This window comes from Oryctolagus cuniculus, chromosome 3 (genome assembly GCF_051225735.1).
Source record: "Oryctolagus cuniculus isolate XC-2025 breed Fujian yellow rabbit chromosome 3, ASM5122573v1, whole genome shotgun sequence".
NCBI lineage: Eukaryota > Metazoa > Chordata > Mammalia > Lagomorpha > Leporidae > Oryctolagus > Oryctolagus cuniculus.
The window spans coordinates 113,010,026-113,035,764 of record NC_142869.1 but is presented as its reverse complement, the minus strand read 5'-3'; the positions used below and the strand labels follow the sequence as shown (position 1 = coordinate 113,035,764).

The following is a 25,739-nucleotide window of genomic DNA, read 5'->3' as shown; positions in this document are numbered from 1 at the left end:
CAGAGACCAGATAGGTGCAAACAAGCTACTTTAGGATGCTGTTTGCAAGCACAGAGCAGTGACAGGTTAATGGCATGAACACACAGTGCTCGTAAAGAATGTTCAAGCTCATTAAAACTGGCATGAGTATTGACAGCACAAACAGATATATCAAGGTGTTACCAGTGCGAACTACAAACTGATTCCAACTTCCTGCTAATGTGCAATCTAGGAGGTAGCAGGTGTGGCTCAAGTACTTGGGTCCCTGAAATCCATCTGGGAGACCAAGAGTAAATTCCAGGCTCCCGGCTTTGGCTTGACCTAGCCCAGCCTTAGCTGTTAGAGACATTTGGACAGTGAACCAGGAGATGAGAGATTGTTTTCCGTCTCTCTCTGCCTTTCAATTAAAAAGTTTTGAAACCAGATGAGATTTAGATTATTTTCTGCAACTCCATGTGGCCAGTTAAACCAAAGAGAAGAAAGCTTTACGTCACACATTGGAGGTTTCTTGTGTGGAAATGAGAATTAAAGGAATTTCTGTGAAAGCTGATGTCAATCCTAGGAAATTTCCTACACCAATGTAACAATTGATCCCCTAAACCAAAGAACTGTATTAAAATGAGTTTAAAGCAAACCCTTATGTTGATATGGAGATAAAATGATGAAATCTTGAAACTACACTTGGATTTATAGGTCTTCTTACACAATTTCATATCGATTAAATAAATCTCATTCATTTATCTTTATCACATAATCACATAACTTCTAGACAATATTAGCAGGTATGGAGAATGTACTGTTTTCAATCCAGGAAAAAGAAAAAAGTTGGAACACTAGACTTGCCAAAAATGTCCTCATTTGGTTGAGCCATCTGTATCCACCAACTTACATTTTAGTTCATTCTAAAGTCTAAATGATACACCAAATTGCTAACGTCCAGGATGTCTTCTACACCCAAAGCTGGGTCTGATACGATCTCTAATCCTTTGTCTCTTTAGCTCTGATTTTTAAACCTGATTTTAGGGATTCCAGTATATAATTATGATTTATTTCCAAGTTTATGCACTTAATGATAAAATGCCTTATTTAGAATTAAGATGATTCTTGAAATTAGATATTATCGGTCTATTCTTATTTTTAAATATTCATTGTTTTTCCTTTTTAAAGATTTATTTCTTTGAAAGGCAGAGAGAAAGAAAGGGAAAGAGAGAAAAATAGATCTTCCATCTCCTGGTTCACTCCCCAGATGGTTACAACTGACAGGTATGGGAAAGGCTTAAATCAGGAGCCAGAAACTCCACACTGGTCTCCCACATGGATGGTGGGGCCCAACTAATTGGGCAGTCTTCTACTGATGTCCAGGTGCATTAGCAGGAAGCTGGATCAGAGGTGCAGTAATGAGACTTGAACTGGCAATCTGCTATTGGATGACAGTGTCTCACACATTAGCTTGACCAGCTGTGCCACAACACCAGCCCCGACAACTCTCTTCTTAACTGTATCTTCAATAATATCACCATTTCTTCTCTATGTTCCAATTAGAGTTATCTCTTCAGATTTTCTAACCCTTGAAGTCAGCACTTATATTTATTTCCTTGGATTAAACAGATTCATAAAATGTTGAGAAACATTCTCTAGTTTTAATGAATACTTGGGAATTAATTATACCATACACTTTCATGTATCATTGAGAATACTTATAGAAAAAAGTTTTATGAAAAGATGCCATGACAAAAGCATTCCCTTTATACACTTTTCACACTGCATAGAACTCTTGATTCTCGTTTGAAACAGAGCTTATGTAGTAGTTATCATAATAATTATGTTTATAATATTTATTATATATAAAATTAAAATCTCTAAGGGCATTAAACTATTGATGATTATATAAGAAAGTCCACATTATGTAAAAGCATAACTTGTATTATTACTCTGATTCATATAATTTACAAGTCTACTAGAAGATAGAATAGAATCAAGTTTTAAAACTGATAGCGAAGAACTGTAAAAATGCTTCTACTAATAGTACTCCTGAAAATAATAAAACTCCCACTTGAACAAAGTGATGTGAAGTCTGGAACTAAGCAAACCAGAACCACATTGTCATTTGCTCTAGGGACTACAAATCCAGATTTTGGTAATTTCAAAATAAGAAAATTGGGAAAATGTCATGCGTCATTCAGTCAAACCACGTAATCATGCAGACAAAGGATATGAGATCAAACAAAGTGATGAGGATTTCCCAAGGCTAAGGTTCAACCACTGAGCCAGGCTTCCTGATTCTCAATACAAACTGTATTTCCTATTCCCATACAGACTTAAATTTTAGGTCGGTGTCATCTCAGAGTTTCTGTGTAAATTTATTACAAAAGTTTCATTTTCCTTATATTAATTAAATAACATACACTAATAATGTGCCTGAAAATTATTGCTTTTCATGTTATTTGTCATTTCCTTAATATTCTTTTCCTCAAACCTACTTGTGGTCATGATTACTGTGGTCATTGTAGCATGTGGAATATACAAATTGAAATAAGATTCTGCCATCTTCTAGCTGTATGGCCTTGACTCAGTAAACTATTTGCATAAACTCCAATTCTTCATTATAAAGTGAGCATTACTTTCATAATAATATTATACATTTGAACATTTTTCTGCTGCTACATGTCCCATCAGATTTTAGCATAGTTCTATCTAAGTTAGAGAACTATAAACATTATCTATAGTAAAATAAATACACAAAGCATGGTGCCTAGCTACTATTTGGATGCCACCTCTGTAAGGCCACCACAAAACAACATCCAGCAATGCACCAGGCCAAAGCCAAGAGCCAAGAGCCTCATCTAGGTCTCCCACATGGGTGGAAGCAGCCCAAACACTTGGATCATCTCTCACTGCTTTTCTCTGGCCATTAGTAGGGAGCCGGATTGGAAGTGGAAAAGCCTGGACATGAACTGGTGCCTACATATGACACCAGTGTCACAGGTGGTGTTCTTACTTGCTAGGCCACAACACTGACCTCTGAACATAACTTATATTACTAAAAGTAAAAATGAATGGATAAAGGCAGACATTACTACTTTATTTTTGTGCATTAACTTTCAAAAAGAATAAAATGAAAAGACAAATTGTGTTGAGCAGAAGTGTTAGATCTACTAGACCTACGCTTGTGTATGCACAAATAGACACACACGAAACCAAATCTCCATGAACAGATTTTAGATAGCTAAATACTTGTCTTGAAATGATTCACTATAGAGAAGCCTAGAGGTTTGATTATAAATAATATTCTCTTCAGCAATTTTTCTATTTATCTAAAGAGTTTTTGGCAGATGCCTTTATGATTAATGTCTATTTATACCATACAAACTAAAGGGTTAAAATACTTGGTTGTGTTATCCAAAAGTCTCAATGGCTCATTCATATAACTCTATAACTAACTCGATTAAGTACAATTATCCCTTCAGCAAAAATTCCAATGCACATATACATACCTACACAGGAAAACATGACCCCAGCAACACGTGTTGAATTAAAAGATTAAAAGAAAAATCTGTCCTAATTGTGAATTTATTATTCTGACTAGTTTCAAAGACTACATTTTTTTTAAAAAAATTAAGTTACACTTAAAGAAATATAAATGATTACATTTTCTCAGTATCTTTTAAACATTTTAATGAAATTAAAATATTCCAATACAGGGGCCTGTGTTGTGGCACAGCAAGTTAAACCACTGCCTGCAATGTCAGCACACCATTTGGGCACTGGTTCATCTCCTAGCTGCTCCATTTTTGATCCAGCTCCTGCTAGTGTGCCTAGAAACCTGGATGAAGCTGTGGGCTCCTGGCTTCAGCCTTGCTCAGCCCTGGCTGTTGCAACCATTTGGGGGAAGAACCAGTGGATGGAAGATCTCTCTCTGTCTCTCTCTGGACATGCTTTCTCTCTCCCCCTCTCTTTCTGTAACTTTGTCTTTCAGATAAATAAATAAATAAATAAATACATCTTTAAAACAAAAAAAAACAAAATTCTAATACGATTATCAGGGATATCTTCTCATATCATTACTTGTCCTTCCCTTAATATTCTTTTCCATCAATCTATAGACATTTACAAAATTAATATGTAAACATTATTGAAGGTTAGTTTCATAATAATACTATATATTTACTGTAAACATTTTCTCTATTACCATGCATCCCACCCAATGCTGAACACAGAAGACCTGGCTGCTAGCCAGAACTCATAACTGATGTGGAAGCTAGGAAAGGTGGAAAATTCTTTTCTGCGTTTTAACTTACTTATCTATAAGGCAAAATTAATGCTAACTCTGCTTCTCAAGTATAATTTTTGAAAGAAATACTCAAATAAATATATAGAAATTCCCAGAAAAGTAGAAACATGTATGTATGCAAATACTATCAATATATTAGACAAAATCTTTATTACTAATATCTTCCCATTAAAATAAAAATAACATTTAACCAACTTATATAAACAAATTCAGATTATTCAACTTCAGAACTATAATTAATAAAATGATAAATCTGAAAGTACATTGAAGTCTAATTATTATAATAAATTCATCAATATAAATATTTTAAGTACATGCCAATCTGTCATCAACTTTATTCTGTCTCTGTCTCTCTCTCTCTCCCACACACACACACATACACATACACGAATACACACACACACATCTTCCTCGTAGTTAATCTTATATACTACGTTATCCATTACTCCATAATAAGGCATACTTGTTCTTCTCCTAATACTGTCCTTTTTCATCCTCTGGGTTCATCTACCATCTATGTGCCAAGACTAAACTACATCTTTTCTCTAAGACTGATCAAAATATTCTTATTTGAAACTGATTCCTCACAGTCCCAACAATTGTTTTCAAAAATTGTAATCCAAAAATGTACCACTTAAGCATTGTCTAATTGCTTAATGTCAGTTATTTTTAACTAGTTTCTATATCCTCTGGACACCATAGTTATATTTATACTTTCTTTGAACATGTTAGTGCTACATGTATATTTTAGTCATAACTATTAGCATATATGTACATTAAGACTGTCAAATGAAAGGAGAAAAGAAAAAATAATAGAGTGCATTCCCTGCACCATAGTGAACAGAGTTTTGTGATATGTGAATGTGTTTTGGATTTGTAGGAAAAGATGATTAATCAAATCCCTCACAGCTTGCGTTGACTATTTCTTGCAACTCTCTAATAATCTCTACTTCCTGGCCCATTCAGTCTTTTGATTACTAATTACATTTTGTATTACCAAGAATTCAGAGACAATATTGTACAAGATTGGGGGCAGAATCATATTCATAATTTCCATGAGTGATAGGAATATGTTTATTTCTATCCCTATAACAGGAATAAATGCAATGAATGGATAAAATGAATAAATATGTATTGAATGAATAGAAAGATAGATATGTATATGGAAAGAAGGATGTCCATGTCAACATGTTAACATGTCTACAGGTTTGCATTTGTATCAACATACACAGTTCCTGGGTCAACAATGCTAATTCCAACAACAACTGTGCTGAATGCAATAGGACTATGAGATATCATTTATTTTACTGCAAACCTTTGAAATATCAACAGATCCCACCTGGAATATACAAAGCTCTGTACAAGACACATATTTAGAACTCAGTAAACTGTGATAAATAAACTATAAACGTAACTGCTTCATCTCATTTGCTCAGGCTTTTTTTCTTCTGTTAAAAAATCAAGATTTAGTTTTCTATTTCAACATGTTGATGATAACATCATGTTTAGTTCTTATAAAGTTCAGCTTTTATTTCAACTTCCTTCTAAAGAGTGTAAACATTGTATTTCTAAAATATACACAGATTTTTCTTGGATAGTTTTTTTTTTCTAAAATGTTAACAGTGGGTTTTATGGGCAAATTCTTTTCCTTTTTTTTTTAGTGTTATTCTCTCTTAACATAAATATTGCCATTTTAAGACAAACTGGAACCTTAAAAACATTTACTTAAAGAAACTATTTAGATTTGAATTTCAAACAGAAGTTTTATTACCTACAGTTAATATAAATGATTGCCACAGCATGGGTTTCCACAGAAGATAGTTTTATTTTATTTGTGATTTCAAATAGTGTTAATATAGATGAAATTAAACTTTGGTAAATAGCAATAAACATCTGTTGGTCATTCGGAGAGAAGTATCATATCCCCTTGTTTTGCTGAGATTTTCACATTCTCTCATAGTTAGCAACAATGTCCTGTTCCTCTCGGTAGCCCCCTTCTCCTGTGAGGATTCAGAAAATAAGGAAGAGAATCTGTCTTTCATTCTAGAGTTTGGAGTTGGGGGCTCTTTTTTAGACCTCCTGTACAGATGAGACTATACTTCCCATGTCCTTCTTCATCTTTTATAATTTCTAAGTTATAAAAAATTTATTTTGCTGAGATGTAGAGAGAAAAGGAGAGAGAGAGAGAGAGAAAGGCAGAATGAAAGAGGTGTCCGTCCACTGGCTCACCCCTAAATGCCTGCAGTGACTGGGCTGGGCCAGACTGAGGCTGGAGCCAAGAATTCCATCCATCCAGGTCTCCCACTTGGGTAGCAGGAATTCAACTACTTAAGCCATCACTGCTGCTTCTTAGGGTTCGTATTAGCGTATTAGCAATACACTGAGGTCAGGAGAGAAATCTGGGCATCAAACCCCTTCTGATCAGGACTTGAACATCCCAACAAGTATCTTAACCTTTACATAAAACTTATGCCCCTTTGCATACCTTTTAGGGCTCTGTGACTCCTCCAAACCACTCAACAATCCTCATTTTGACCTTCATCTCTAACTTATTTTCAAATAAAAAAACAAGTCCCATAAAAAACAACAAAGTATGTGTATTTGGCTAGCTGAGGGTATTGACATTTTCATGAGAATTTTAATAACACCTTTGCTGTTATAATAGTAGTGGCATTTTTTTTACAAACTTGGAAGATCTAGGCAAAGATACAAAAGTAAAAACAGCAATTCACATTTGTTATATCAGAATATTACAGGGTATTTCAGGAATTTAATTATGTTATTATTTACTTTGCATATTCAAGTATGTACATACATGTGATGCTGTTGTGAATACATTAAATATATAATTCTGTATTCTACACTTTTCATTAAATATTTTATTCTGAGCATGTTCTACTGTCTTTACTTCTTTCAAATGATTAGCTTAATGGATTCCTGCTGCTCCATTTAATATAAAAATGATTATTTAATCATGTATCTTTTGTATATTTAATATTTAATACTTTGTATAAATATTATTATAATAAAATATATATTATCTTTATTTACTTTTTAAAATATTTATTTTATTTATCTGAAATGCAGAGGGACAGAAAGAAACAGAGATGGGGGTGAAGAGAGAGAGACAGAAAGAATTAATATTCCATCCACTTATTCACTCCCCAACTGGCTACAACAGCCAGGATTGAGCCAGACTGAAGCCAGGAGTCTAGAACTCCATCCAGAATTCCCACGTTGGTGACCAGGACACAAGTACTTGGGCCATTCTTCATTGCTTTTCCAGGTGCATCAAGAAGGAGTTGGATCAGAAATGGGCTCTGTGATATGGGATGCCAGCATCACAATTAGTGGTGTAAACAATTGCACCACAATGCCTTCCCTCATATGTTGGTTTTAATAGCCTCATAGACATAAACTGAACTCTACCTTATTGAATTTCATTTTGGTTGATAATTGAGACAAGTAAACTTTTGATCAAAAGATAAGATAAACAAGATGATTCTGATCATGGCTGAGTGTAGGATAAGAGTGGAGCAATAATGCTGATGGAGATCTAAACAAACTTCTGTGCACTAAAAACCCAACAGCATCTTCCATACAATTAACTTGATGGACAAAAATCCTAGCCTAATTCAGTAGTATTAAACAAATGAACAAACAATAAAACAGACTTATTTATTTGATCTCCTTATTAATTCTCTCTCTCTCTCTCTCTTTTTTTTTTTTTTTACAAAAGTTACAACAATAACTTTTCACCACCTATCAAGATACTGGATAGCGGTTCAGCACTGTTGCATAGTGGATTAAACTGTGTTCTGTGCCAATTCATCCCATATGGGCACTGGTTCAAGTTCCAGCTGCTCCACTTCCAATCCAGTTCTTTGCTTGTGGCCTGGGAAAACTACAGAAAATGGTCCAAGCACTTGGGCTCCTGCAGCCACATGGGAAACCCATGTGAAGTTCCTGGCTCCTGGCTTCAGCTTGAGCAAATCCTGGCTATTACAGCCATTGGGAAGTGAACCAGCAGATAGAAGACCTCTGCCTCTCTCTCTCTCTCTCTCTCTCTCTCTCTCTTTCCCTCCCAGTAACTCAACTTTTCAAATAAATAAATATATCTCTAAAAAAAAACTGGATAAATTCCATTATGAAATGTCAGATGCCCAGAATGAATCTAAAAGCAGGCATATAGATACCAACTTTCAAGGATCTACTTAGCTATAGACATTTGCCTATTATTTCTATTCTTTTCATTACCTTTTGACTTTCTATCTTTATACTTTACATATTTTTCGTATTTATTTTCAATATGATTCTGGCTATGATAGTATTATTCCCACTTGAGATGAACAAAAAAGGAAACAAGAATAACACCAACAAAAAGCCTAAAGCAGCTTAAATAACTTCCTGAAAGGCCCTGGCTTGCTCTGGGTTAGTGCCTTTAACGTTTCGGTATATTATACACTCATATGCTCCTTAAAAGATAACATGTTTAAATGTCTATGAGGAAATACCATGTGGCAAATGAGTCTAGTTGGCTCCAACTTGAGTCTAATAGGATCAAGTCAAAATAGAGTCTTAGATTCCACCACTCATTCCAAACAGCTAAAAAAAAAAAAAAAAGTGACAACTCACATCACATTATATATTGAACTCATCTTATGTAAATCAAAGAAATAAATATGCCTTACATTTGGAAAAGTACCATAATTAACACAAATGATTATGAGTCAAGTGGGTCCACCTTTTAAACATCTAGAAAATGCAATCATTTTTCTCATGTGACAACCCAACTGTTTAGTGAGCACAGTGGCAGTCCAGGTAATGTGCAAATGGCTGGGTTGATTCAAATGTGATGGTGCACAAATCCTATTCTCCATGGTTTATTATCCCTTAGAGTCGAGTTGTGTTGAGTGTTGTTTGCAGACTGCAGACAGTTGGTTACTTGTCCAGAACAGGGTAAGTTTGAGATTAAGCATCATAGCAATTAGACAATGGTATAAGACTCAACCCATGATAAGTAGACTAATCTTACAAAGCTGATGTCAAATTCAGGGGATGAACAAATGGTGCAGTAGTGCACACAGCACAGCCTCATAACAAGATGCTATAATTTAACGTTAGTTCACCTGCTGTATGTACCCCCAATGTGTTTAAAATATGGAATCTAATTTTATCAAGAGGCAATTTAAATTATTTATATTCTATGAGATAAATTTTGGAACTGGCTACAGCTAAAGAGTTGAAGCAAAAGTTTAAAAAAATCAATATTATTTGATTTATCTTGGACAAAAGTCAAAGTGAGAAAACTGAGTGAAACATATAAAATAAATAAAAATTTATAAAAATATATATGGGCCAGCACCGTGGCTCAATAGGCTAATCCTCCACCTATGGCGCCAGCACCCCAAGTTCTAGTCCCGGTCGGGGCGCCGGATTCTGTCCCGGTTGCCCCTCTTCCAAGCCAGCTCTCTGCTGTGGCCTGGGAGTGCAGTGGAGGATGGCCCAAGTCCTTGGGCCCTGCACCCCATGGGAGACCAGGAGAAGCACCTGGCTCCTGGCTTCGGATCAGCATGGTGCACCGACAGCAGCGCACCAGCCGCGGCGGCCATTTCTGTCTCTCTCTCCCACTGTCCACTCTGCCTGTCAAATACATATATATGAAGGGCAGACATTTGGTGAGGCAATTAAGATACCACTTGGGATACCCACATCCCATATCCGAGTACCTGGTTCACATCCTGGCTTGATTTCTGATCCAGTTTCATGCTGATGCACACCCTGGGAAAGCAGCAGAAAATAGCTCAAGTAGTTGGGTCTCTGTCACCCAAGTGGAGATTTAGATTGAGTTTCTGGCTTCACTCTGGCCAAGCCCTGATGCCGTGGGCATTGGGGGAGTGAACCAGCAGGCAGAAGGTCTCTCTTTGTCTTTCTGTCACTCTTTCGCTTTACCTTTCAAATAAATAATAGTTAAAAATTAAACAAAAAAGAAATACAAAGGGAGGACGCCGGCATATTTTTAAGTCAGTAAAAAGGTTCCTCAGATGGCTTTTGAAAAGTGCAGTTATTCACTGAAACTTAAAATGTTCTATTTTGCAGGAAACTAATTAGACCAATTGGAAACTCCTGAATCTAAAGACAGAGAAGACAATTTTTTCTTCTTCATTATCTATAAACAATCATATAAACACATTTGTTGAAGAAAATTGACAATGCAATGTAGAAGATGCTGCCCAAATGTCCTCAGGGAAGCAAACTCTGCTGGTATAGGACATGGCGGCAGTCCTGTCTCTGCCTATGCAGGCTGGGTGAGGGCTCACCCTCCCAATGGAATGAAGCAGCAGGATGGGTAAATCTGTAACCAGTGATGTATGACGGTTTCGGGAACTTGAAATATTGAGGTAGGCTTTGAATACTTGTGATATAGATCAAAACATACTGCGTGATGTGGATCACCTCACCACCCTTTGTCATGGAATAGTAAAGCTTGGTTTTCTTTGTTCCTTTAATAAGCTTTAATTATTATACTACCATGCTTATGTACTTGCCTGCATGTATAGTTATTTGTACTCCATACTAAAAAGTGCTAGCTAGCTAGGGGCTATCCGACACTGTTCTTGGGTGGAAAACTCCCATGTCTTGTGTCATCATTATCAATTGAGAAAAATGCATCAGGCAAAAAAAAATAATAATCTAGAGACAGTACCTCTTATACAGCATAGACAACATGATAAATCATACTACCAGCACTATTTGGAAGTCATCTTTGATCAATGTTTAAGAACACGAATGTGAACATGTCAATAAGTAGGATCTTCTACTTGATTTTTAATGACTGCATAAGTTCATACTACATGGTTATACTTGGGGAGATACATACATAACTGTAACACTGAACACAAAATATTCAATAACAATGAGAAGTGAAGAAATGAGATTGTCTGGGAGGAATAGACATAGGAGGAGTCTTACATAAGTTCATGAGAAGTGTGTATTATGAACAAAGTTATTCATGACACACAACAAACATATTTATGTATATTTTAATTTCTTTTCCAAAAACTTTGTGATACGCCCTCATTTCTATTATATATGAGAGTGGCATGTCACACCGAAACATGAAATTGGGTAAGTTTTATACTTAAACATGATCATTGAAGCAGGCTAGGCCTCTTATTAGATTTGTCTCTGGATAAATTACTGGGTTTATTTTCAGTTTTCTGCAGTTAATTTTAATGTCATATGTTATTATATAAAATATGAATATAAAGCATCTTTCACAGAGTTTAACATATGAACACTCAATGTTAGGTCTTTCTTTGATGATCCATTGATCATTAAATGTATGTGGGGAGTTGACCAATTTTAAACAAGATGTATTGCCATGTTTCAAGGTGACATAAGTAGGAATAAGTTGCTATAAAAATGGAGATTTCAAGGAAATGAGCAGATTTGGGGTTAGGAAGTTCAGTTAACCATGAACACGAAAATCATTCAAGATTGCAATGACATTGTCAGATAACTATTTGAGAACCAGCGTAATGAATGGCATGGCTTCACTACAGCCTGCACATGCCAAGGCTATTTCAACTCCCCCCTTCCCATTGACTAGTAACACAAGTGTTCCTATATGATGCCCTCCAAAAATTAAATGAAGCATCCAAGTAAGCCTCACTTGGAGTCCTTCAAATGACTTATGTTCTAAGAAAATCTGCTAAAACATTTCTTGAAAATAAAGAAAAAGCTTACATTTCACATTTAGATATAATTGTTGATTACAAGGCCAAGTTCAAACATACTTATCATATGTTCTGACCTGAGTATGTGAGGAATATGGAAATAAGTCAAGATCTAGTGATTGTTAGAAAGGACATCGAGGTTTGATGAGAGCACAAATTCATTTCACTACTCAAAAAGCAATCCAGTGCACACAAATTATTGACAGTGAGCCCATTCCTTCCATGGAATTCATAAACACCACATGCTTTCAGAACTCAAATTCTGTTTTTCCATTTTAAAGCATCGTTTTACATCAAAATCTTCTATAAATATTATATTTCTTAATTATTTCTAAAATAGTTTGTCCCAGTATGCTTTACCAAGATCAAGTTTACCAATGATTGGTCAGGAAATTAGGAAAAAATGATTAATTCCAAATATATTTTATTTTATGAAGTGTTAAGAGTAAAATCTGTGTCCAGATATTGAAATTTGACTTAATTCAGCATGCAGTTCACTTCTTAAATATCCATTCAGTCCTTAGGATCTTCAAAAGCAAAGTGTCAATTACACATAGGAGTAAATGTCTCTTTAAATAGTCCAAGCTGATATAAGAAGGGAGATGAGACCCATGATTTTTTTCTCCTTTGCCCAAAGTCCAAGGCTACACAAATTTCTATTGCTTATCTAAAATAATTGTGAATAAAATAGAAGATTACACATTTCATATCTAATAATTCTCAACATGACTTTTTAAAAATGCTGCCAACTTTCATGATTGCCATCTCGCTCAATAGAACATACTAACTAGAGAGTAAATACATGACTTGCATAATTACAATAGCACCTCAGGAAAATGACTTATGAGAGATTTGTGTATTAATGCTTGGCGATAATAACACATTTTTTCCAGCCTTGTATAGTTACAGTGTTCATTTACATTAAACATATTGTAAATCTGAAGTAATAATACTGCAAAGGCAGATGTATAGCTAGAAATTCAAAATGAAAACACAAAACTAGAGATGAAAGTCACTATCAGGTTCTATATCAACACCATAATGCACACTCACATTCCAACTGATTTCAACTGAAACACAAACTTATTGGAAAATGACCCTGGACTTCAATTGAAAGCATTCATTCTTTCATTCAAAAAAACAAATTTTTAGTGCCCATTGATCTCGAGGGACAATATCAGTTCCAGTAAACAAGTGTTGCCTGGTTCCTGATCCCATGAGTTAAATTATAATCTTTTTATAGTCTCCATAAATTAAACTGTAATTTGCAGGCATAAATGTACTTAATTAGAATAGTAGAGAAAGAGGAATGTACTACAAAGGAGACCATCTATTATATAAAAAGGCAAAGCTCCTTTTATCTATCACACATATAATTGACTCTATGCCTTGAAAATAAGCAAAGATATTATGTCTAAATAAAGCGAAAGAAAAAGATTAACAACTATCCAACCACAATGATGAGTATTGTTAGGGAAATCAGAATATTCAAGGAATAAGTACCTAACTGCCTTTTCACAAGTATATTTCATTTGATCAACTGAGCCCTTAAAACTTTCCATAAAGACAAACGAAAGCCCATGGTGGCTCTTGGTGATTTTATTTTATCTTGTTATTTTAATCTTAAGAAATGACTTCTGAAAAACTGAGGTTGTTTCTTTGCCAGACCAGAAAAAAAGACAAGGTGCATATATTTTAATATCATTTCCAAGTAATTTCAAATTTGCAAATAATCTCTCTAGTTTGCAGCACTTAAGCTTAAAAAAAAAAAGGAACAAAAAGAGAAATGAAAACTAATTATGTGGTCAAATTTGAAGCATTTACACATATATACAGGCTACCAAAATCTATCTCACTATGCTGAGAAGAGTATTCAGGGGAGTGATAGAGATGTAACACATTCTTAAAGCCACATAACTAACAATCACAAGAGAACTGAAGGTATAGAATAGTCATCCTAATATTTGGAGTATAGTTTTATAGCTGCATTATTTTAGAAATTGATTTTCTAATACATAGGCAAACTTTTAACTTTAAATTAAAATATTTAATCTTTTAAGAATCATGGCAATTAAAATATTAACCATAAAGCACATTATTTTTAATTATACAGAAGTCAAATTGAATATAAGTAACACATACCATTGATCCATCGAGCTTCTGGATCATGAAGCACAAATTCTTTCCTGAAGAGGTCTTCTAAAGATAATCTGGTTTCTGATGAATTTGTGAGTTCATCTAAAATAAAAGAAATTCTACATTAGACAACTATCTCACATTGGTTTTAAAATTTAAAAAATTGGGGATGGCATTGTGGCACAGCATGTCAAGCCATTGCCTACAATGCCAGCATCACATATGGCGCCGGTTGAAGTCCTGGCTGCTCCATTTCTGAACCAGCTCTCTGCTGCTGCACTTGGGAAAGTATTGGAAGATGGCCCTGGGGTTGGGTCTCTGTATCCTTGCAGAAAACTCAGATGACGCTTCAGCCAGGCCCAGCCCTGGCAGTTGCGGCCATTTGCAGAGTGAACTAGCAGATGAAAGATCTTCCTCTCTTTCTCTCTCTCTCTCTCTCTACTTTTCAAATAAATAAAAATTTTAAAAAATCTTTTTCATGTACTCATTTTTCCAACTTTATAAATTTTAATAGCATAAAGAGTACTGATATCATGTATTTTATCAGTATAGTTTAAAGAAGATAACCTTACTTCCATTAATCTTCCTCTCCCTTCCCCAATTTTTCCTTCTAGTTTGCACAAGCTTGTCACTCAAAGCTAGAAGTCAATAAAATGGAAAATTTTGGTAGTACCTGGAAAATAAGTCTTCATCTATGTATTGATTACTTAAGGCAGATAGTTTGCTTAAGCTTTTTAACCTAAACTCTCTTGGAGTGTGCCAAAAAAACGCATAAAAAGCATCACTCTCTTATTCACTTTTTAAATTCATCCCCCTCCTCTTTCTTGCTGTCTCTTACACCTTTTCTCTTTCAGCTAGCTTCTCCTCCCTTCCAATTCTATTTTCATTATCCTTTTTCCACTTTTTCTTTATTAATTTCAATGTTATACTAAACAACATTTCATTTCCAACCATCCTTTATGAACTAAAGAAATAGAACCACCAACTTTAGAATGAAAGATGGAAAATATTAATAAATAAAATCATGTTGTTTGCTGTGGCCATTGTATTCCCTACCAACTGGCTGGTTGATTTATTTCCCTAAAAATCTGAGAAAATTGTCAGGTGGATGTATAGCTCTCACTCTTACCTATACTTTTAGAAATGCCAATAATTCTCTATAATGTTATTATGCTTAATAATGGTATGGACAAATATTCTTTTTATGGTAGTGTCATTTCATATTGAACCATGCCTGTAATACATAAACTACACTAAAGAATTTATTTCTCTACTATTGTATTAAAATTATTATATATTACTATTAGGTAAATATATATATTATAGTTGCATTATAAGAAATTATAGAAACTATCTTATCTGACTGAGTCAACAATATTACAAAGAAAAAAAATGTTAAATGCACATATGAGATAGAAAAAAATTATTCACATTCTCTTCTTTGAACTGCGATATTTCTTTGTAAAATAATGTAGTAATTTAAAGAATATCCTTTCCTATTTCCTAAAAGATATCTCCAATTTCTTTACTTGATTGTTGAAGCTCTATTCCTTCATTTTATCTTCTTTCATATTTTAATGATATTTTATTTATATAAGGTAAAAAAATTTCATGTAATTCATATATATAGAACTAGGAACATAGTCATATTTTCGACCCTACCCTCCATCCCACCCATGCTCCCATTCTCCCTCCGCTTTACTTTCTTAATGCTTCTAATCTTTACAATGACATTTTCATTTTACTTTATAATCATAATTACTCAACTAAGAAAAGAATTCAACAAATAGTAAAATGAAAAACAAACAAAAAGTTCCTCAACAGTAGAGACAAGGGCTATAAACAATATTCAAATATTAAAATGTCAATTTCACTCATGTACATTACATTTTTTGCTATTCTATTAGTTTTCACATAGCAGAGAAAACATATCTGTCTTTTGGGGACTGGCTTACTTCACTAAGTGTGATGGTATCCAGTCACATCTATTTTGTTACAAAGACTTTTTTTTACATCTGAATAGTATTCCATAGTGTATGTATAGGACACTTTCTTTAGTTTTCAGTTGATGGACATCTGGGTTGATTCCATAAATAAACAAAAAAAAGACACACATACACACAAAATGGAAGAATCTTCCATGTTCATGGATTGGAAGCATTAATGTTATCAAAATGTCCATATAACTGAAAGCTATTTAAAGATTCAATGTGATCCCAATGAAAATGCTAATGACACTCTTCTTGCATCTAGAAGAAATGATGCTAAAATTCATATATAAACACAATAGATCCCAAATATACAAAGCAATCTTAACACAAAAATGAAGCCAGGGGCATCACAATACCAGAATTCAATATTTTTACAGGGAAGTTATAATCAAAACAACCTGATACTGGCACAAAAATAATCATGTAGATCAGTGGAACAGAATAGATTCCAGAAATCAATCCACACATTATACAACTAACTAATCTTTAACAAAGGAGCTAAAATTAATCCCAAGATAAACGCCAGTCTTTGTAACAAATGATACTGGGAAAATTGGTTCTCTGTATGCAGAAGTATGAAACAACTCCCCTGTCTTATACCTTATATAAAAATCAAATGAAATGGATTAAGAATCTAAATCCACGACCTAATACCATCAAGTTACTAAAGTAGAACATTTGAAAAACTTTGCAAGACATTACCATAAGAGAAGACTTCTTGGGAAAGAACCCAGAAGTTTAGGAAATCAAAGCAAAAATAGACAAATGGGATTAGATCTATCTAAGAAGCTTCTGCACTGCAAAGGAAACTCAACAAAGTGAAGAGGCAACCAAAGAATTAGAGAAAACAATTTTCAAACTACGTAACACATAAGGGATAAATATCCAGGATCTACAAAGAACTCAAATAACTCAACAACAACACAAACAATCCAGCTGAGAAATGGGCAGAGGACTTGAACATGCATTTTTCAAAGAATGAAATTAAATTAGCCAACAGACACATGAAAAAATGCTCAGAATCACTAGCTAGCAGAGAAATGTAAATCAAAACCATAATGATGTTTCACTTCACTCCAGTTAGAATGTGTCTCATACAGAAATCAACAAACAACAAATGCTTTAAAGGATGTGGGGAAAAAGGTACCCTAATACACTCTTGGTAGGAATGTAAACTAGTATAGTCATTGTGGAAGACAGTATGAAGAATCCTCAGAAATCTGAAAATAGATCTACCATATGACTCAGGTACCCTTCGTGGGAATTTTCCCAAATGAAATGAAATCAGTATATGAAAGAGTTATCTGTACCCTGATGTTCACTGCAGCTCAAACAAAAAATCTTAAAAAGTAAATAAAATTTAAAAATCTTAAAATTTTATTGTTTCCAAAAATCTGTTAACTGCATAATAATAGAAAGCAATCACTTTGACACATTTTTACTAAATTAAATTTTATTTTAATTTTAAAGTACATTGCTATATGACAGATTTTTGTATGAATCCCATGTTATGTGGTGTAATAAAATAAATGAAAGCATTTTTGAAATCCTATTGTATTTTATGTTTAAAATGACACATTTTTCATGTTTTCACCATAAACTGCCCTCTCACTTTCCAAACTCACTTTGACATTTTCTCTTTAGTAGTAAAATGGACAGTTTGTTGTAAATTCAAAGACGGAATAGTTGAGGGACCTGAACATATAAAGAAAACTTTGCATCCCAGAAGGAAATTCACCAAACCAATAGTGTAAACACCAGGTTTCTGTAAACAATTACTGACCAACAAATACTAAACAGATTGAAGATTCACAGGTATAGTTCAAGTAATAAAACCTAGGATATCAATGAAAAGCACAAATTTTACATTAGTATTTTACAGATGAGTTAGGTGTAATCTCATTTTTAGATTCCAAGTTCTGAGAAATGGGAGAGCAATAGCGCTTAAATATCAAAAATAACCCCTGACATTATCTTTTAGATGCAAAAGGCTGCAGACAATATTTCATTTTCTTTGCAAAAAATGCATTATGTGCTGTATAAAATCTTCTTTGTGACCTTTCAGCTGTGACCTTCATTCTAGCTAAAAATAAAATGTCAAAGATGTATACTAACTTTCTCTGATTTTATTTTTGTGTATTTGTAAAATGTTCAGCACTTACTATAGGAAGGGCAATGTTTTTCAGGTAAAAAGCTGGGACAAAGAGCTAATAACTTTAAAAGTTCAATTCTTTTTCACATCAATCAATCATGGATTTAGCCTACAAAATAACTGTCAAGAAATAATTTAACATATACAGTAGTAGCAGAAATTAATAGATTTGATTCCAAATTAAGCACTGATATATATTATTTTTATGACACTATAGCACACAAAAATGTGACCTTTCTAAATTCACTGAAAAAATTTTAAGATAACAAATGAAGTACTGCATGGGGTAGGGGATATTTCTGTTCTTTGTTTCTGAGGAGTTTATGCTGACATAACAAAGAACACGATAGTTGTCAAAATAAAGACACCAAGTGCTAAGAGTTTGGAGAAAGAGAAATGTTTGGCTAAAGTATTCAAGGAATGCCTCGGTGAATAAAATGGATTGTAAGAACAAAAAAAGGAATAGTCACTTTGGAAAACAGTTTTGTGATTTCTTAAAAAACTAAACATACTATTATCATATAACCCATTAATTACTGTCAATGGTATTTACCCAAAAGAGTTAAAAATTTTGACCTCACTTATGAACTCCACATGGGTGATTATAGGAGCTTAATTTGTAATTGGTAAAGTATGGAAACAATCACAATGTCCTTCATTAGGTGAATGTATAGTAAATGGTGTTATATGCAAATAATGGGTTATCATTCCATGCTCATTTATTTTAATGAGCTATCAAGCAATGAAAAGTCATGAGGGAATCTGAAATGCATACCACTAAGTGAAAAACCATTTGAAAAGGTTACACGCATGTATAATTCTAACTAAATGACACTTTGGGAAAAACAAAACAATGGAGCCAAGGAAAAGATCAGTGGTTGTCAGGGGTTATTGGGGAGAAAGATGAAAAGGCCAGCACAGATGACTTTTAGGGGAAACTACTCTGCATAGTAAAGCAATGGTAAATATATGTCCAATCCCTTAGAATATGCACCATGTCAACTATGGATTTAGGGTAATAATGATCTGTCTGCAGGTTCATCAGTTGTAACAAATGTACCACTCAGGTGTTATCAGAGAAGACTGGGCATCAGTAGGGCAGAATGCATATATGGAAAATTTCTGTACCTTCCTCTCAACTTTGCTTTGGTTCTGAAACTTTTCTAAAAATTATCTAGGAAAAAATAAAATTACTTGGACATTACAGGCCTCAAAAGACAGAGGAAGGGAATATCAGAGGCAAGAGAAGAGGAGAAATAAAAGTATGAGTGTTGTCTGAAAAACCAAAGAAACCTTAATTCTAGAATTCATTTTCCATCATAGAAGTTTGAGATTTTAATCAGAGTTTTTTTTTTTTTTTAATTAGGGTTTCTGAAATATTACTCTATGAAACATCTAAATAAAATCATGCTTTAGAATAGGTGTTTTTCAAAGTTTAAAATGTCTCAGGATTATATAATGCAACACCATTTGTTTAATCCAATCTATTCAACTCTTAAAGAATTATTTCTTGGGATTAAGACGGCAGAGTAGGGAGGGAGCTTACCACTCTAGCCTAGGAGATTTTTTAAAAATTTGGAGAGAATTAAATCTCAGGGAACAGTTAAGGAGAAAAAGGGAGAGGAAACTCCATACAAATTAGAGGGACACAGTGGACTTACATGGAGGATGTAGACATGCACAAGTCAGAACCCCAACAGCCAAGAGCCTCAGAACCAGCTTTAGAGAGGTGAAACCAGACTGCAGCAGCCCAAGCCACTGGCAATAAAGCTGCAGGAGAAGCCTGGGAGAATCCAGCTTGGAGACCTCTGCGGGATAGTGTACTTACCAAATTAGGGGAGAAAAAGGGGGTGCATGTTTCTCTCTCCCCAGTCACTCTACAATGACATCCTGTAACAAGCCAGTACAGAGCAGATGTCCTTTTGGACATACATAACAGCTGTGTCAGCAACCAGCTGAGAGGAGACGCCTGAGTATGGCAGGGAGAACCAATGGGGGGTGGGGGGCGCTGGGTGCTCCTGAGTTAGGGAGGCCTGTGTCTCAGGACTGTGAAAACTCTGAGACTGCAGGGCTTTGAAAACACTGAGGCTGTGTGGGAAGGCTCAAGGTGTGGCTGGGACTTTAGCAGTCACTGTGAGAGGCTCCATACGCTCTGGGCTCCCTGGTTCCCTGGTGAGGGACAGTGCTAGGGAATCTGCTTTCAGCAAGCACTGCATAGATCCTTTCCGTGGTCCTTGTGGGGATGAGGACAAATATTAATCCCACTGGGGCTACCGCTCAGGCACTGGTCTCTTTGACAAGAGGAAATGAGCTGAGTCTAGTCTAACAGAAGAGAAAAAACATCCCCTCTGATTAAAAAAGGGAGATTTAACACACCTAATCTGGGTGTCACCTTAACACTCCCTTCACCCTAGAGCACTGAACAGAGCTCCCTGATCACATCCACCACATGCCTCTAGGTATTCCCTGAAGGCAGACACTCCACTATCCACACAGATATCGTCCAAAGATAAAAGTCGCCACAGCAAAAAAACAAAGAAATCAATAAGTATCTCCATAAATGCTGAATAATAAATGCAGCAATTCAAGAAACAAGAAAAAGGTACACAAAACAATGCCCCCAAAATAATACAGCACTTCAATACTAGATTGTGAAGATGAAGAGTTTGAATGCCAGAAATGTAATTCAAAAATTGATTAGGATTACTTAGCTGTAATTAGAAGCAAATGCATGAACCAAAGAAATCCATAATGACATGAAAGAATATTTCTCCCATGAAATTGAGATCTTAAAGAGAAAGAAAAATAAAATCTTGGAAATGAAGAATTCAGTAGAACAAATAAAAATTGAAGTAGAAAGCCATACAATAGAATCAGTGAAGCAGAAGAAGGAATATCTGAATTAGAATACAAATCACAGGCAATTATACAGTCAGGAAAAAAACAAAACAAAACAAAACAAACAAAAAAAAACCTCTGGCAACCCAGAATACTGTACCATGCAAAGCTCTCATTTATGAATGGAGGTAAAATAAAGAACTTCCAGAACAAACAGAAATTGTCAGAATGTGTGACCACCTGTCCAGCCTTGAAAAGATGCTTAAGGATGCGTTATACATAAAACACAGAAACATGGTCATCACTATGAATGAAGGTAAAGGCAGAATTTCTCCCAGAAAAAATACAAAGGATATCCAAAGTAAATAATAGGAATATTTATAGAAAAACGGCAGAGCAAAGTCATTACTTATCAATAGTCACTTTGAATGTAAATGGCCTCAACTCTCCAGTTAAAAGACACAGACGGGCTGTATGGATTAAAAAGCAAACCCATCTATTCACTACCTAAAAGAAACACATGTCACCAAAAAAGATGAATACTTACTGAAAGTGAAAGGATAGAAAAAGTTATTCCATGCTAACAAAAACTGAGAAAGAGCTGGTGTAGCCATCCTAACATCAGACAAAATAGACTTTAACAACAAAACTGTTAAGAGACAAAGAAGGGCACTATGTAATGATTAAGAGATCACTTCAACAGGAAGATGTAACTATTATAAATGATATGTACCTAATTACAGGGCACCTCACTATTTAAAAGAAAGGTTAAGGGATCTACAGGGAGACATAGACTTCAATATAATAGTAGTGGGGGATTACAATACCCCATTCTCAGCAATGGAGAGATCAACCACACAGAAAATCTGCAAGGAAATAACAGAGTTAATTGACATATTACACAAAATGTACCTAAGAGATATCTACAGAACTTTCTATACTACAGTTGGAGAATACACATTCTTCTCACAAGTGCATGGAACTTCTCTAGGATTGATCACATACTAGGCCATAAAGCAAGCCTCAGCAAATGAAAAAATATCAAAATCAGATCATGCATCTTCTCAAATTATAATGGAATGAAGTGGGAAATCAGCAACTCTGGAATCCTAGGATATGTGCAAACACATGGGAACTGAAGAATATGCTCTTTAATGCCGGCGCCACGGCTCATTAGGCTAATCATCCACCTTGTGGCACCGGCACACTGGGTTCTAGTCCCGGTTGGGGCACTGGATTCTGTCCTGGTTGCCCCTCTTCCAGGCCAGCTCTCTGCTGTGGCCAGGGAGTGCAGTGGAGGATGGCCCAAGTCCTTGGGCCCTGCACCCCATGGGAGACCAGGAGAAGCACCTGGCTCCTGCCTTCGGATAGGCATGGTGCATGGGCTGCAGCATGCCAGCCACGGCGGCCATTGGAGGGTGAACCAACGGCAAAAGGAAGACCTTTCTGTCTCTCTCTCTCACTGTCCACTCTGCCTGTAAAAAAAAAAAAAAAAAAAAAAAAAAAGAATATGCTCCTTAAAGAACAGTGAGTCACTGAAGGAATTAAAGAGAAATAAAAAAAATTACTCGAAACAAAAAGAAGATGACAATACAACACATCAAAACTTATGGGACACAGCAAAAGCAGTGTTAAAAGGAAAGGTTATAGCAATTGGGGTCTACAACAAGAAATTGGAAAGCCACCAAATAAATGAGCTAACAATGTATCTCAAGGATCTAGAAAAACAATGGCAAATCAAAGACAAACTAGTTGGAGAAAGGAAACAATTTAATTGGAGAATAAATCAATAAAATTGAAACAAAAATTATGTAATATCAGCAAAATTAAGAGCTAGTTTTATGAAAAAATAAACAAAATTGACAAGCCATGGTACAACTAACCAAAAAAAAAAAAAAAAAAAAGAGAGAGAGAGAGAGAGAGAAGACCCAAATTAATAAAATTAGAGATGAGGGCGCGTGGGGCTTGGGGCCCATCGCTGTCCCTGCCACCGCCAACATGGAGACCTTGTACCGAGTCCCATTTTTAGTGCTCGAATGTCCCAATCTGAAGCTGAAGAAGCCTCCTTGGGTGCACATGCCGTCGGCCATGACGGTGTACGCTCTGGTGGTGGTGTCTTACTTCCTCATCACCGGAGGAATAATTTACGATGTTATTGTTGAAACTCCAAGTGTTGGCTCTATGACTGATGAACACGGGCATCAGCGGCCAGTGGCTTTCTTGGCCTACAGAGTAAATGGACAATATATGATGGAAGGACTTGCATTCAGCTTCCTGTTTACAATGGGAGGTTTAGGTTTCATTATCCTAGACTGATCCAATGCACCAAATATTCCAAAACTCAATAGATTTCTTCTTTTATTCATTGGATTCGTTTGTGTCCTATTGAGTTTTTTCATGGCTAGAGTATTCATGAGAATGAAACTGCCGGGCTATCTGATGGGTTAGAGTGCCTTTTGAGAAGAAGTCAAGATACTGGATTTGCTCCTGTTAATGAAGTTTTAAAGGCTGTACCAATCCCTGTTTGAAATATGGAAAAGAATGAAGAACAGCAGTAAAAGTATCGACTAAGCATAGGAAGCATATTAAAGCTTGGACTAGAATTTCTTCGTGGTGTCAGAGAGACAGTTTATCACAGTATTTTTTCCTGCTGACCTGTACTGACATACCAATGATGACTGGCATTTTCTTCTTAGTTTTTCATTTCTTAAAGAAAATATACTCGTAATATTGAATAAAGTGATAATTTTTTACAAAAAAAATTAGAAATGAAAAAAGAAACGTAACAACAGACACCAGAGAAATAAAAAGAATCATCAGAAATTACTACAAAGAGATGTATGGCAACAAACAGGCAAACCTGCAAGCAATGCCTGGATTCCTGGACACATACAACCTACCTAAATTGAACCAGGAAGGTATAGAAAACCTAAATAGACCCACAACCATGATGGAAACTAAATCATTAATAATGCACATCCCAAGAAAGAAGAACCCAGGACTGGTTGGATTCACTGCTTTAATGCCCACCAGACATTTAAAGAACCAACTCCAATACTTCACAAGCTATTCAAAACAATTGAAAGGGGGAATCTCCCCAAATTCTTTCTATGAATCCAGCATCACCTTAATGCCTAAACCTGAAAAACATGCAAATGAGAAACTGAACTGCAGATCAATTTCCCTGATGAACACAGATGCAAATCTCTCAATAAAATTCTAGCCAATCGAATATAGCAACACATCAAAAAGATCATCCACAAGGACCAAGTATATGCAGGGATGGTTCAATATTTGCAAATCAATCATTGTCATATATAATATTAACAAACTGAAGAAGAAAAACCATATGATTATCTCAATATATGCAGATAAAGCATTTGATAAAATACCACAACCTTCCATGATGAAAACTCTAAGTAAATTGCGTACAGAAGGAACACTACTCAATGAAATAAAGGCAATTTATGACAAACCCACGGCAGGCATCCTATTTAATGGGGGGAAAGATGAAAGCATTCCCACTGAGATCCAGAACCAGACAAGGATGCCCACTCTCACAATTGCCATTCAACATAGTCCTGAAAGTTTTAGCCAGAGTCATTAGAAAAGAAAAAGAAATCAAAGGGATACAAATTGGGAGGAAGAAGTCAAACTATTCCTATTTGCCAATGACATCTTTCTATATATAGGGAATTCAAAAGACTTCACTAAGAGACTACTGAACTCATAAAAGAGTTGGTAAAGTCACATATATAAATCAATACAATAAAATCAACAGCCTTTGTATACAGAGACAATGCCACAGCTGAGAATGAACTTCTAAGATCAATCCAATTCACAATAGCTATAAAAAAATCAAACACCTTGGAATAAATTTAACTTAAATTTAAGGATGTCAAAGACCTCTATGATGTGAATCACAAAGAAATATAAATAAGATATAGAAATAGAAGAAGATACAAAAGAAAGAAATAGAAAAAGATACAAAAAATGGAAAAATCTTCCATGTTCATGGATTGGAAAAATCAGTATCATCAAAATGTCCATACTTCCAAAAGTAATTTACAGATTTAATAAAATATCAATCAAAATACCCAGGAAATTCTTCTCATATATAGAAAAAATGATGTTAAAATTCTTATGGAAACACTGTAGACCTTGAATAGCTAAAGAAATCTTCTATAACAAAAACAAAGCAGAAGGCATCACAATATCAGGTTTCAAGAAATATAATAAGGCAGTTACAATCAAACAGCCTGTTTCTGGTATAAAAACAGATGGATAGAACAACGGAACAGAATAGAAACAACAGAAATTAATCCAAGCATCTATAACCAACTTATTTTTTACAAAGGAGCTAAAATAAATTCCTGGAGCTACAATAGTCTCTTCAACAAATGGTAATGGGAAAATTGGATTTCCACATACAAAGTATGAAGCAAGACCCCTACATCACACCTTAGTAAAAAATCCACTCAAAATAGATTAAGACCTAAATCTACAACCCAGTACCATCAAATTATTAGAGAATATTGGGGAAAACCTGCAAGACATTGGCATAAGAAAAGACTTCTTGGAAAAGATCCCAGATGCACAAGTAATCAAAGCTG

The 25,739-nt window shown here is 35.0% G+C and overlaps 1 protein-coding gene and 2 pseudogenes across 5 annotated transcripts in view; 1 reads left to right on the top strand and 2 right to left on the bottom strand.

Annotated features, from left to right (window-relative positions):
• The window catches only part of LOC127491795 (rab GDP dissociation inhibitor beta pseudogene), a 67,536-nt pseudogene extending 65,052 nt beyond the window's left edge, over positions 1 to 2,484 (bottom strand).
• DPP10 (dipeptidyl peptidase like 10) overlaps positions 1 to 25,739 on the bottom strand; it is a 1,526,588-nt gene that overhangs the window by 532,430 nt on the left and 968,419 nt on the right. For all 4 annotated transcript variants that reach the window (XM_051849637.3, XM_051849636.3, XM_051849638.3 and 1 more), the window contains exon 3: positions 14,152 to 14,247. In XM_051849637.3, coding sequence (XP_051705597.1) covers positions 14,152 to 14,247 — 96 coding nt within the window. The remainder of the gene's footprint in view (positions 1 to 14,151; positions 14,248 to 25,739) is intronic.
• On the top strand, positions 23,081 to 23,907 carry LOC100341169 (oligosaccharyltransferase complex subunit OSTC pseudogene; annotated as a pseudogene). The gene has a single exon (XR_016231215.1). The product of XR_016231215.1 is annotated as an oligosaccharyltransferase complex subunit OSTC pseudogene (transcript).